This window comes from Ovis aries, chromosome 2 (assembly GCF_016772045.2).
Source record: "Ovis aries strain OAR_USU_Benz2616 breed Rambouillet chromosome 2, ARS-UI_Ramb_v3.0, whole genome shotgun sequence".
Lineage (NCBI taxonomy): Eukaryota > Metazoa > Chordata > Mammalia > Artiodactyla > Bovidae > Ovis > Ovis aries.
In genome coordinates this window covers 9,543,856-9,558,344 of record NC_056055.1, presented here as the reverse complement: position 1 = coordinate 9,558,344, position 14,489 = coordinate 9,543,856, and the positions used below count along the sequence as shown (strand labels likewise).

The 14,489-nt window shown below is 52.0% G+C and overlaps 1 protein-coding gene across 5 annotated transcripts in view; it reads left to right on the top strand.

Annotated features, from left to right (window-relative positions):
- Nucleotides 1-14,489, top strand: part of COL27A1 (collagen type XXVII alpha 1 chain) — a 151,600-nt gene that overhangs the window by 19,163 nt on the left and 117,948 nt on the right. For all 5 annotated transcript variants that reach the window (XM_042242831.2, XM_042242832.1, XM_060408850.1 and 2 more), the window contains exons 4-5: nt 4,334-4,387; nt 8,553-8,606. In XM_042242831.2, coding sequence (XP_042098765.1) covers nt 4,334-4,387; nt 8,553-8,606 — 108 coding nt within the window. The remainder of the gene's footprint in view (nt 1-4,333; nt 4,388-8,552; nt 8,607-14,489) is intronic.

The window sequence follows — 14,489 nt, the reverse complement described above, 5'->3', positions numbered from 1 at the left end:
GACCTCTCTGAATCTTAGTTTTTACCCCTGTAAAAAGACGGTATTGTACCACCTACTTTTCCAGGGCTGTGTGGGTTGTCTGCCTCCAACATTAGAATCTGGATAGTTGTGGCTGGTTATGGATGTGCTGATGGCTGAGGCAGGGGCATGGTCACCCTGAGAGAACCAAGAGCTTCTGGCATAGGAGGGCGTTTACGCTGCTGGCGGTTAGGAATCAGAACTAGATCTTGAGTCGTTTCCCCCTTATGCTGGCATCGTCTAGAATGCAGAAGAATAGAGAAGTGTTTGCTTTGTCCTTGGCATGTCCTTTTTTGAGCTCCTGCTGCGTGCCAGGCTCTGTGTGGAGCAGTTTGCATGCTGTATCCTGTGGCCCAGGCAGGGAACAGCGTAACTGAGGGGAATTTAAGGAAGCGACTGTTTACAGAGGCGCAGGCACCGTCAAGGGAATCAACAGGAGCTGGAGAAGCACATGGGGTCCCACCTGAAGGTGCAAGAGGAGGGGAAGGTATCGCCATAAGCCAGTGAGTTAAAACATGAACTGGGGTCTCCGACAGGAGCTGGAACCAAACACAGCAAAGAGGGAGAAGGGAGAGAAATACCCCACCCACCCTCTCTTTCTACTCTGCAGTTTCCTGCTGGGCCCTCCTGGTGACAAGACTCAGCCAGAAGCCTGGGGGTGCGGCCTGTGGATGGGGGCTTCCCAGGACACAGAATGGATTTGGAGAGCGAATGGAGACTACCCGGCACACAGACATGTTATCTTGGGGAAAAAACAAACAAAAAAAAGCTATTGTATTCCCATTTTACAGCGGGGCAAACTGAGGCCAGGAGGCACAGGGAGATGAAGCAGTTTGCTCAAGGTCTCACTGAAAAGCCCTGTTCCAGTAGGCCCTTCCCTAGGACAGAGACTGGGGAGAGCTCAGTGCCCTGTGGGCTAACCTTGGGAATAATCTTGAGCTCAGATAGTTAGCGATGGAGGAGCCTTTTGAGATCCCCTGCCTCCCCCCACCTGGCTACAGGCACCGAGCAGAGCCCTGAGAATGAAAGGTCATTGCTCAGGGTCACCCAGAGTTAGCAGCACAGTCAGGACTGGTCTTGGGTTTCCCAGGTCCCAGGCCTGCGAAACCTCTTCTTGCTTGCTGCCAGGGGCCAGGCCAGCCAGGATTTCCTTCCTTCTGCAAGGCTTGGCAGGCGGGCTATTGTAGCTGGACACAAGGGTGGACTTGTTCCGTGGGCTGGGGTTCCCCGAGGCCTGGCTGCTGGGGGCCAGGACCCTTGGGGAAAGCCCGGAGTGGCTGTTTGGTTGTGTTCATGGCTCTGTTTGCGCGAGCCCCGAGTCCAGGCCTCGCCCACCTCCCCCAGACAGGCCTACGGCCCCCGCATCTCCTCCTCAGCTCCAGGCCCTCTCAGAGGCCCCGTTGTTTGCAGCGTGGAGTGGAAAAATCCCACCCCGGCCTCGTGAATCATCCCAGAGTCACTCGCTCAGGCTTCAGGCCTTGGAAAGAAATGGCAGCATTTTTCCACTGCATGGGGAGCAGGCAGGGTCTCGGATCAAGCGAGAGGGGCAGGGGGCATCCAGCCTCACTGAGTGTGGGGAGTTTGGACCTGGGAACGCGGCTGGGCAGCTGGGGTGCCATGTCAAGGAGTGCGGCTGTAACTGACGTCACCAGGCTGGGCCATGGGTCCTGACTGGCACTTAGAGTCTGCTCCGCAGATGTTGGGGATGAGGTCAGACTCCAGGCTGGATGCCCCCGTTTCTAGGGCAGGAAACATGCCAAGAGGGTGTGTCCAGGCCTCTGCAGTAGTGGCCCTCCCAGGGTCCACCAGGGAGCTATACCCCACAGAGACTGTCCCTCAGTGGAGCCCTACCCCAGCCTTCACCCCGCTGGGCCTTGGCCACCTTCTGTGGGAGCTGGGTGTGATCTCACCTTTTCTCTCCCGCCAAATAACCTAGAAAAGGCAATCATCACCACCCCGAAATTCAGGAGATGCCCAGTGTTGGGGAGGTTCTGGGGTGTTCATTTCACAGATGCCTACAGAGGAGAGGGGACTTGCCCAGGTTTGCACACCTAGTCACAACGCACCTGGCCAAGATTGTGTGGATGCTCCCCAGGATAGGAGAATAAGTCAAACCCAGCTTCTATGAGCTGTGTGGCCTAGAGTAAATCACTCTTCCTCTCTGAGCTTCTCTTTGGTTTCTTACATGTGAAAAGGGCTTGGTCATTAGAATGATACCTACGGGAATGCTTGGCCTTAGCCCCCGGCATTTTCCTTTGATTCTGGGTCATTTGGAAGAGGAGGGCCAAAGAAGGACCTTCTAGGAAGGGAAATCTTTTGCTCTCCCCCAAAACAGATGCTGAGGAAGGTGGCTTGACATTTTGAGCTGGGGAATTTCCAGCAGCTTGCTTAACAGAAACAGCACTAACTTTCTGGGCATGAACTGTGCCAGGCACCAGGATTAGCACTTTTTATAGATTATCTGTCAGCGAGGTGCTCTTGCAGCCTCATTTTACAGTGAAGGAGTGAAGCCTTGGAAACTGGAAAGAATTCAGCCAAAGCCACACAGCTAGTAGGTGGGGGTGCCCAGTGTAGACCCAGGGCCCTGTCTTAAACTGCATTCTACTGCTCCTCAGGGAGAAACAGAGAGTAGGCTGGCCTTGACTCTCAAACCTGCAGTGTTAGATAGAAGACTAGAAACTGTCTACCCAACCCCTAGGCTCTGGATGGAAGGAGCGCTGCCGGCTGCCAGTTTGGCCAGAGGTACTTGGAGGCTTGAGGTGCCCAGGACTTGCCTGAGGTCACGCAGCAGCCCCCCTTGCTCCAGCTCGGTCTCTTTCCAGTGACCAAGGGGCCTTGGTCCCCATATCTGCCTGGCTGGCTCTCTCTTCTGATTTTTTTTTTCACGGACGAGCAAGCACGTGGTGTTCACAGACCATAACTGTGAGCCGAGGCTGCCCAGTGTGAGATCTGGATTAATTACCAGCCAAATCGTACTGGGTTTTCAACACCGATTCTAACTCTGGGCAGGAGACCTGGAATCTCATTGATGGTTATTTGAAACAAATGAATTCCCCAGGCCTCACACATCCTCGAAAGCCTGGCGTCCTTTGAAAGCTCTGTGTTCAGTTCTTTACATCAGGCACTTAGTTAATCCTCCTTTACTCCTCTGATGTAGGCAGGACAGTAGCCGTGGGGCAGGACAGCCGCGGAGACTCAGGCTAAAGGCCCTGTGCCAAGTCTCTAGCTAGCAAATAGCGAGACAAGGATTTGAATAAAGGTCAGCCTGCGGCTCAGCAAGTCTGCTTGGGTGCCTCACTTCCTATGGGAGAGAAGAGAACTGAGAACACGCAGGTGCTCCCTGAATGTCACGTGGCAAGATTAGGCCTGTCTTAGGGGGGAAATGGGGGGCCACCAAGTGTTGTTGAGCCAGGAGGTGCCTTGGGAAGGTGAAACTGGCTGTGTGGAGGAAGACTGGAGAGGGCAGAGGGTGGAGGTGGGGAGGCAAGTGAAGGAGGTGATACAAGTTCTCGGAGGATGATGATGAAGGCTGAACCCGGCTATGTCCCCTGGATTAGGTGGGACGTTTGAGTGACAGTTGCATACTAGGCGCTGTGTTATATGTTTGCCATTTCATTTCATCTTCACAATAATCCGGTGAGAAGGGTATTATTGCCTGATTTTATAGGCACAGGCTGGTTAAGGAACCTGGCCAAACCCAGCTGGTAGATGGCAGCACTGGGATTTGAACTCGAAAGCCTTTGCGTACACCTTTTTGTGACACTGACTCTCTGTGTGTGACTCAGAGATGCTGGTGTGACCTTGGACAGGTCCCTTCTCTGCTCAGGCTCTGCAGAGCACTTGGCTGAACTCTGAGGTCTTTTGCTGTTTTAGTTTCTCAAACATTTGGCTGAGGCTTGAGGAGAGAGAAATGACTCATATCCCATTAATTCCTTTGAGGAGACCATGGTCTAGTGGGAGAGCGGGCTTCTAAGCAGACAATTCCCCAAATAAAATACAGTGGCCTTTAAAGCAGAGGGAAAGAGCGGACTTGGCCCAACTTGGCGGGGGGGATCAAAGAAGGCTTCCTGGAGGAGGTGATACCCTGAATTAGCTATGTAATGAAAGATGAGAGCCTCAGAGACCAAGAAACAACAGCTGCAAAGACCAGAAAGCCGCAAAGAGCAGAATTCCTCTGGCTAGGACCTCAAGGGACCTCTCTTCTCAGCTATGGGGTCTTCATGCCCAGAGCTCTGTACAAGTTTGTTGAATGACTATCTGATCCCATTCTATTTTGCCATGTGGTACTGATGCTATCTTCTTGCTTTTTATTCAGGGTCCCCCTGGACTGCCTGGGCTTCCTGGACCCCCTGGCGCCCGGGGTCCTCGGGTAAGTGATCACATGCTGTGCTTGAGTTCTGGTTGGCTCTGTGTCCTGTATCTCATTGTCCCTGGAGTCCCAGCTTTGCTGAGTGTCCTCATGCTGTCTGGCATCCCTTTTCCAGTTTGTCCATTGGAGTGGACATGGGGCTTTTAGGGGTCACAGGGTGTCCAGATGAGGCACGGGAAAGTGAGAACCTCTTTCAGGGTCTCAGCTGTCCGTTGTGGGTATCATCCTGGGCAGCCTGGAGTAGAGTAGGGGTTTCTGCAGATCACATCCCCTTAGCTGATGGGCTTTGGTGTTCAGCTGGGAAAAAAGCTGACTTGGAAGAGCATGACCCTTGCAGCCATCTTCCCATCTCTGCTGGGCCAACCTGGGGTAGGGATGCTGACAGAGGCAACCAGATGGGCCATGCCAGGGATGGGGTGAGCTCCCCATGCTGAGAGGTTCAACCAGAGTCTGGAGGATGGCTTGGCAGGGCTTTGGTGGCTGATAGGAGCTAGCCCGAACCTCGGAGTGGAAAATATTAATAGCTCTGGTCTGTTGTGCCTAGCATGTCACTTATCGCTGCCTTATTTGATCCCCTCTCCTTCTAGGGCCCACATGGGCCAGTATGATCACTCTCATTTAGGGATGAGAAAACCGAATAACTAAGAATGGAAGAGCCAGGACTGGAACCCAGCTCCTAACCGTATGATATGGGGACTCTTGAGGGTCCTCTTGGAGAGAAATCTCTCCTTTTCCCGAGGGGGCTCAGACCCACGGCGCCTGGCATCTGTGCCCAGGCTGAATCAGCCTTTCCCACGCTGGGTGCCTGGCAAGGCCCTGGCAGAGATAGTTGCCTGGGGCATATTTTTAGCTCTGAGCCCAGCGGATGGCTCTGGTTATGCAATTACTCGAGCCCTCGTTCCCTCCAGACCTGGCCCTGCGCTCCCTGGACCCAGGACTCTGGAATCTGCTGTCTGAAGAGGCATTTCCTCCTGGCTTTGGAGTCTCCATGGAGCATTTGCCCAGAGCTGGGGACCACAGAGATATCATGGACACTGCTGGCCAAGGGACCTTGTTGCCTGGGACCAGGACGAGGCCCCAGGACCTAGCATCCCAGGTGCTGGCAATCTGCCTGGGTCTCTAAACTCCTCCTGAGCCCCTAGCTTCTGCAGGATTGTCCTCCTGACCCCCTAGCTTCTGCAGGATTGTCCTCCTGACCCGGCATGTCCTCCTTTGCAAACTCCTCCTCCATCCGTGCCTCAGATCAAATGCTCCCTCCTTTTCTGATGATCGCCTTCTTCTTGGAGCTCCTGTGGCAGTTAACTGCACGGATTCCTCGGTAGAAAGCTCACATTGAACACTGAACCCTGTCACCTGAGTGGCATATGCAGGATCCCCTCCCAGCTTTCTAGCCTTCCTGATAAATAAGTTCCGGCATTATCCCCATTTTGCAGGTGAGGAAAGTGAGGCTCAGAAAGATGCAGTTACTTTGACTAAGGACAAGCGTGGAGTAAATGCCAGAGCGCAGACTGAACCTGGACAGTCTGACTGCAGAGCCCATGACCTTAAACTACCTGTTGTGCTGGTTTTCCCTTCTACTTAGCTGAGCCCCTCTGGGCCAGAGACAGGTCCTATTGACTGTTTTTTCTTACCTGATGCCTAGCAAAGTCTCTTGCATCAGAATATGCTGGGCAAATGGTTGCTGATGTCTAGGTCTAGTCTAGGAGTCAACATTTCCCATGAGAGAATGGATGGATGTACATGTATGGTTGAGTTCCTTTACTATTCACTGGTAATTGTCACAACATTGTTTGTTAATTGGCTATACCCCAATACAAAAGGAAAAAAGAGTATTTCCCCCCAAGAAGCTGTGTGACCTTAGGCAAGTCCTTTCCCTATTGTGGGGCCCAGTTTCTGCATTTATAAAACATGGGATCCTGGTAAGGCATTTCCAGCCAAGATTCCTTTCAGCTCTGAAGTTCTACAAGTGAGGGAATGACTCTCCTGATATCCCTCTCAGGCTCTTGGAGGACTCCCCCTGCTCCCTGGAGCCCATCACCCTGTTTCTAGATGGGAAATTCCATAGATCATAAAATTCCAAAGATAATACAATGCTGGGACTAAGCTATCCCAGTTCCTCTGTACAGATGGTGGTGGCTCTGGGGCTCGGGGAGGGGGCGGGGCCTTACCTGAGGTTGCCAAAGGCTCCGTGGCTTGGCCCTCTCCACCTCTGCGTATTCCCTCGGCCCAACCAGGGGAATCCCTCAGCCTCCCTCCACTCAGCTTTCTGGGCTGCAGGGTTTGTAGAAGCGGTCTGCTTGGCTCCCAGTCAACTATGCAGTTCGTTTCTCTGCAAGGCAATGGCTGGAGAGGGGAATGAAGGTGGGGGCGGGAAAGCAGGAAGCCCCCACCTCCCTGAGGGGTAGCCGGGTGCTCTAGCCCTCCATCTTTGGGCAGCTGGGGGCATGGCTGGGGAAAAGTAGTCCTTCCTGACCTTGTCTACCACATCCCTCATCTGTTTCTAGGGTACTGGATATGAGGGTCCCCTCCTCAAACATCCTTCATCTAACCTTTTCCAAATTCAGGTTGAGCTCTGAGCTTAGATCCCAGGAGCCCAGACTGGAGTGAAGCTCTGAGGTCTTCCAGATCCCTTAGAGACCATGAATTTCCCATCATTCATGGAACTGATGAGGAGACCGAGCCTGGGGAGAGGGGAGACTCAGAGCTGGGACTAGGTTGCATCTAGTTGCCAGGATACAGCATTTGGTGAAATATCGGGAAGGGGCTGCAGGGCTGATTATTTTGGAGGTTACCCGTGACACCATTATAAATCCCCTAGGCTGAGTGAGCTTCTGAACTCGGCTCCTCCTTGACATGGACGGGGAAGGGGAGGGTCCCAGCTCAGGCATGAAGGAAGAGGGAGGTGCCTCTGGCAGAGTGTGATGGGCTGCAGCTGGGAAGTTGGCCTTGAAGCGAGAGGAAGGAAGCGAATTCATACACAGCCAGATAAGTCAAGAGGGGCCACGGATGAGGGCAGTGTGTCTGGAGGCTGTTGTGGTAGGGGGCACCCCTTGAGATGCCTGTCTCCACCCTTAGTGCCTCAGATTATTCCTATTGGACAAAGACTCTCAGAAAGTAGTTGACTTTCAGGACTCTGTTTATATTACTGGGCTGCAGGATGCTAGCCCAGGGCCTGTGCAGAGAAAGTGGACATAAGGCCCCAGCTGTTATAAGGGACGTTCAAATATGGCCTGGGAAAATCTAGTGCCACGAATAAGCCTTGGACTTGAAGCCAACAAACTGGGTTCCAGCCCTTGTTTGGCCACCACTCTGCTGTGTGACCTTGGCGAAGACCCTTTGACTCTCTGGGTTTAGTCTTCCCAGCTGTTTCATGGTCCCCGAGGGACTCTGTAAGCTCAGAACATGTAGAAATTTAAGGGAGAGAGCTCTGACTACCGTGGTGGCCATAGAAGAGACATGCCCTTGTTCGGAGGAGGCCGAGTGCTCCCTTGACTGCGTGTGCAGCTCCAGAGGCTCGTGCAGAGTCTAGTTGGAGTCTGAAGGGTGGAGAGTTTCCCTTAAGCAGGAGGAGTCCCAGAAGGTTCCCTGGAAAAAGTGGCATTAAAGCCAGGTCTTGAAGGTTGGGTTGGGTTTCATCTGGAGGGGATGGATGGGAAAGGCATTCCAGATGATGGAACAGCATGGCGTAGGCGATGTGAGGAGGAAGTACCAGGTGTGGGGCAGGGCAGCCAATAGCTGAGTGTGCTCTGAGTCGAAGGAAGCAAGTGTGGGAGGGGCTGGTGGGGCCAGGTGCAGAGAGTATGGAGAAGTGATCCAATTCAAGGGCTTGTGCTGGGAAGCTGCACATCTGAGGTTTGTCCCTTAGCAGCCAGGTGACCTGGGAAAGTTGTAAAACTCTATGGATGGCAGCTTCCTCATCTTGAAAATGGGAATCATGGTAGCACCTATCTTGTGGGTTAAAAAGATAAAATGAGGTGATGCACAGAAAGAGCTGAGCACAGGGCCAGGCATCAAGAGAGCCTTTCTGCAGGCAGCTGCCGTGGCCAGACTGCTGAGACTCTGCTAGTGGAGAAGACCCAGCGGGAGGGCAGAAGTGCCAGGCCTTGCTTTAGGCAGTGGGATGCTCCTCTTTTCCCCTCATCTCTTTTTCTCTTTTCCCTTTCAGGGTCCTCCTGGGCCTTATGGAAATCCAGGCCTCCCTGGCCCCCCTGGAGCCAAAGTGAGTATATGCCATGGGGTCTGGAGATAGAGCCATGGGTTGGAAGCTGAGGTTTGGGCCTCTTTCTGGGGGAAGCTTCCTTTCTTATGAGGCTCCTGGCAGGAAGGCCTCAGAGTCTCCATGAAGAATCCATGTCTAGGCGGCCAGCACTCCCTGAAGGCCTCCCAGGTGCAAGGCCCCATACTGGGCTGGAGACGCAGCGAGGAGTTTGGAGTTTAGCAACTGGTGGGGAGAGGCTGGGGGAAGAAGGGCGTCTGGAACCCAGGGTCCTCAAAGCAGGTGGGAAGAAAGTCATCTGTTTAGCACAGGGGAAGGCCGTGGAGATCCAGCCTCAGTATGTTACTGGGTCATAGGACACACCCTGGGGACGCAGGTCAAGTTTTGAGCTGGGGAGGGATGTGGAAAGATCACGTTTGAGAAAAATCCCTGGATGCCGTGTGGAAGGCAGGCTGGGGGGCTGGGGACCAGAGTAGAGGCAGGGAGACCTAAGGTGATACAGGCCAGTGTGGGGTGCGGGAGGAAGGGAATGGGTGCCTCGGCGATGTAGAGGTGAGATAGAGAGGACTCGGTGATGGACAAGAGGAGAGAGACAGGGATTCTCTCTTCAGCCCCAGTGGCCAAACCAGGGAACCAGAGGAAGGAATGTTACATTTGGGAATCTGTAGCCCAGCCAGGCAGAGATGATTCGTGGACATCCTGAAACTCAGGGGAACTCTGAGCTGGAGATGGAGCCCTGGGGGGTGGCCAGCACAGAGACACCACCTCTGGACTGCAGATGAGACCAGAAACCCAGGTGACTGGTGCTCTGATGACTGGGGGGCTCCAGCTCTGGGGCACCAGGAGAGAACAGAGCTGTCCAGGGTGACACGTGGAGTGAGAAGCCTCAGGATGAGTACGGGGCCAGGAATATTAAGGTTATAAGGAGTAGCCTCAAGTGATGGCTGGAGAAATAGGAGGAGGGGTAAGGGGAGCCAAGAGCACAGCAATTGTGCCGAGAAGAGCACGGGGCAGGCTGGGAAGGGCAGAGGGTCTGCCCGGCTGTCAGCTGTGGGGTAACCAGGTGAAGAGCATCCCTGGGCTTTAGTTGGCCCGGGCTCAGGGTCCTTGGCTAACCCGTTACAAAGGTCCTGCAGCTTGCGGAAAACAATTAGCCGACTGGCCCCAGCTCATGCTGTGATTGTCAGCTGAGCATCCTCCATAAGCTAGTTCTGACTCCTGGAGCTCTTTTGGGGAAAAATGTACACAGGTAGCCCTGGATGTGTGACAGTATGGTGCTCTCACCTCCGCCTCTGTGGGTATGTGACTTCAGCCAGGACTGAGCTGGGGTCCTTTCTTGGAAAGTGAGCCCAGAGGCCTTGGGCCAGGAGCTGCCTGGAGGTGCTCTGGGTTTTAACAAGGCAAACACTGATCATGCCAAGCACTGTATATTGAACCCTTACTCTGTGCTAGACACTGCATGCGCTTCACGTGGCCTCATTTGATCTCCACAAAGACCTAATGAGATGGTGGGGTTACTGTACCCATTTGCAGATGGGGAAACTGAGACTCAGGCACATGATTAAGACCCTTCCTAGGAAAGGGCAGTGAGACCTGCCCCCATGAGTCAGGCAGAGGGTCTGAATTCTCCTTGGGAAACTTCTGCTTTGCAGAGGCTTCTGGTCTCCCAGGCCTGGATAGATCAAGATGCTAAGGATTAGCCACTGTTTTGATTGCCAGGCTTGCTCAAGAACACGCCTTTCTTGGCCTGCTCTGGGACTGTCTGGTCCTTCCCCGCCTCCCCACCACTCCCAGACTTGACCCCCTGCTCCTACGGTAGCAGATGCTCCATCAGCTTCTCCCCTGTCCACACCAGCCCCAGTCTGGCCTGCAGCCCACCTCTCATCCTGCCAGCAGATGTAGGGAAACAGGAGGAGAACCTAGCAGCCGCTTTTCCTGCCATTTTGAGGAGCTGTTCCGAGTGTGGTGAGGGAGGCTCAGACCTGGCAGATGAGCCCTCCTGCGGCTATACAGAGCCGGAACCTGTGACTCAGGGCCTCATGGACAGGTTTCTAGCTTGCTTCTGTATAAACAAATAAGGGAGTGGGTTCCGGAAAATATACTGGAATGGGAGTTTTCTCCCAGTAGAATTTGCATTAAAATGCCCTGGGGAAAAGTCACGCCCTTTTCCTGGATGCTTGACTGGGAGTCTATGAGGTGAGCCCAAGTGGATCAGGGCAGTTCTGTTGGACTGAAGGCCCCAGGCTGCTGGACTTTGGCCCTGGGCTGCTGTGCATCTGTGGTTTGGCCAGGATGGGGTTAAAGAAAGGCTCTTCTGGGACAGAATTCCTGAGATTGGAAGAGAATGTAGTGGATCTGCGGGAATGGGTGTGATTCTGGGGAGAGGGTCCTTGCTGTTTACCAGATCCTTTCTGGGTCTGGGTGTTGACCTGGTGGGACTCTAGGGCTAGGTCCCTCCAGGCCCGGTGCTGGCTCTTCCTTTTCTGAAGTGTTGACTTCTAGAGCTGCCTCTGGGGCCACCCATCCGTTCATTTCCCTTCTATGGACAAACATTTATCGAGCACTTACTATACGCTGTCGATAGAAAAATCAGCCCAACAGGCAGGGCTTGCTTAGTGGCAGGGAGCCCGCCCATCCATCTGGATGGGTCACAGTGGGGTCACTCCTGTACCGTATTTATTGAGCTCTTGGGAGCTTATGGCCTTGTGGGTTAAAGATCCCCCTGCCAGACTAAGGATGGGAGAGACTGGTGGATTGAGGAATCAAGAAGGGGAGACAGAGCAAAGGTGAGGAACTTCATCCCTCTTGAGGTCAGGGGAGCAGAGACGCAAAGGGCCCATGACTTGATGGGGTCACTTGCAGTGATCAGCAGTGGCGGGGCTGAATTTCAGGTCCTTGGGTTTGCTGGCTGGAATACACTTAACAGGGCTCTACAGATGGTTCAGGCCAGAGCCACGCTTCAGTCCCTTCTGCCCCCTCCAGAGCCAGGGCTTTCCCTATGTACCATGTACCCATACATTCCACATTCAAACCCATCAAGAAGAGGGTTTGTCAGTTCCCACAGTCAAGATCAAGGACTTTGAGACTGAAGCAGAGAAGCCAGAACCCTGGGTGGATGGTATTAGCTGACCTTGGAGGCCAAGTGTTGTGTTATGTGGCCAGCAACCACAGTTGTCGTGCAGGAAAGCACAGTGGTTAAGAGCACAGACTCTGGAGCCAGATGGTGGAAGTTCACATTCCAGGTCTGTTAGTAATAGCTTCTAGTTCTGTGACTCTGAGCAAATTATCTGAATTTCGCATGCCTTAGTTTGCTCATCTGGAAAATGGGATAACAATAGTAGCTGTCCTCCCGGCATCCCTGGTTGTCATGAGGTATAACTGAGTTAAGAGCAGTGCTGGTCTGTGGCAGGTGGCCAGCTGTCAGTGGGTGCAAGATGCCCAGCCTACAAGGGGCACAGACAGGGACAGTCCCTGCTCTCTTGGAAGCCAGCTGACCATACCATGCAAAGGGCTCCACATGAGAGGCACTCGGTGCTCAGTCCCCACAGAATGGCAAGATCTGGTCTGGGAGGTAAGGCCTGCCTTCCTGGAACGTGGGAAGGCTGAATCAAGTCTGAAGGGCAGCAGGCCACCAGGCCAAGGGGATGAGAGGAGGTCAGGGAGGGCAGCAGGCCTGCTGGGTGTGCTAAGACTTTTAGACTTCATACAAAGAGCAGTGGGAAGGTGTGAGGTTTTCAGCAGATGGGACACAGTCAGGTGTATCATTTAGCAAAGGCCACTCAGGCAGTTGCAGAAGCCAGGTCCGTGGCCATCAAGTTGAAGGGTGGCCAGCGGGGAGGCCTGGAGCTGCCCCTGTGGATGCTGATCTGTGCCAGGTGAAATCAGATGGGATGCAGGGTCCAGGTCAGGTGAGAAGCTCTGGGTCTGAGGTGGACAGGGCTTCAGCTGTGCCTGTGCTGGGCGATGAGGCACCTAGCCCCTTTCTCCCTGGCAGCTGGCTGCCCCTTCCCTCCTCTGGCCTGCTTGGTTTGCAGTGAATTACTCAGGATTACTGTGAGCCCTTGGGCATCTGAGAAGGACAGGCGGGCAAAAGGGGCCATGCTTAGTGATCCAAGGCATCAGACCCCAGCCTCCCCTTTCCCTTTCTCCAGTGACTGACGTAGGACATACTCTTTAAGGAAAATGTGTAAAAGTCTGCTGCTGCTGCTAAGTCGTGTCAGTCGTGTCCGACTCTGGGCGACCCCATAGATGGCAGCCCAACAGGTTCCTCTGTCCCTGGGATTCTCCAGGCAAGAACTCTGGAGTGGGTTGCCATTTCCTTCTCTAATGCATGAAAGTGAAAAGTGAAAGTGAAGTCGCTCAGTCGTGTCTGACTCTTAGTGACCCCATGGACTGTAGCCTACCAGGCTCCTCCATCCATGGGATTCCCCAGGTAAGAGTACTGGAGTGGGTTGCCATTGTCTTCTCAGGTGGAAAGGTCTAGAAAGTATCAAGAAGAAAGCTGGCCTCCTGCTGTGGCCCTGTCCATTGATAGGCACTGATTGCATTTTATACATCCTGTGTGTCAAGAACTGGCCAAGGACCCAACATATTTTGCAGGTTGGATATTATTACCCCCATTTTGCAGATGGGAAAACTAAGGTCTAAAATATCTAAGTAACTAGCCTATCCCTGATAAGTATCAGGGACAAGATTTGAATCTTCTGCTGTCTGACTCCAAAGCACATAGTTTTAGCCGTAAATCCATTAGCTCCATAGCTCTTTAGCTCTGTAGATTAAGCTATATATGTGTATATATATATATGTTACATATATATAATATATATACACACGTATATACGTATATATATATGCATACTACATATATATGAATAATTTAAAATATGCCTGTACATAAGTGCCATATAGTGTTTAGCTGTTACTTTATTAACAATTGCCTTGTAGAAAGACTGAACCAATCTATGCCACTGCTAGCATTAGAAGAGGATATTTGAAAAAGATAACTCATTATTGCTTCCAATACACTGCACTGATCATCTATGAATAATTTTCTTACATTTGCTTTCTATTGCATTTTACCATTTATGATTTTGTTTTAGGGGTTGGGATGTTGTCTTTTGTTATTGATTTGTGAACATCATTTGTGTTTATATATGAAGGCTTATTAAGGCTTCATCTATCTTATAAATTATTTTTGAGTTTATTGTTTGCCTATTGAGAGTATTCATGATGATTTTCACAAATGAGAGTGTTACCTATTGTTTTTTTAACCAACAATAACTGACATTTATTAGGAACTGACAATATGTCAGAACCTGAGCCTTCAGGAAAGCCCTAATTTGGAGAGAGCTCTACCATAAGAAGAGGCTTCCCTGGTGGCTCAGGTAAAGAATCTGCCTGAACTGAGGTGGACTGGGGTTTGATCCCTGGGTTGGGAAGATCCTTTGGAGAAGGGAATAGCAACCTACTTCACTATTCTTGCCTAGAGAATTCCATGGACAGAGGAGCCTGATGGGCTACAGTCCATGGGGTCACAAAGAGTTGGACCCGACTGAGCGACTAATACTACCATATGTAAAATGTATGATTCTTTACTTTTGTACTTAGACATTTCTTTCCCATACTAAGACCAGAGAAGTATTCACTAATATTCCATTTTATAATATCATTTGTACTCAAAATTTTAAACCATCTGGAATTAATCTTCATGGAAGTAGGTATGGGTATAGCTTTATTTTCCCTGCAGTAGCTGATCATTTATTAAATGACTTTTCCTCCACTATGATATGATAGACCAGGGTCTATTTTAGGCCGTTCAAATATGTTTCATTGCTATGCTTGTATATTTTTAGGCTAGTAAAATATGATTTTATGACAGTTATTATC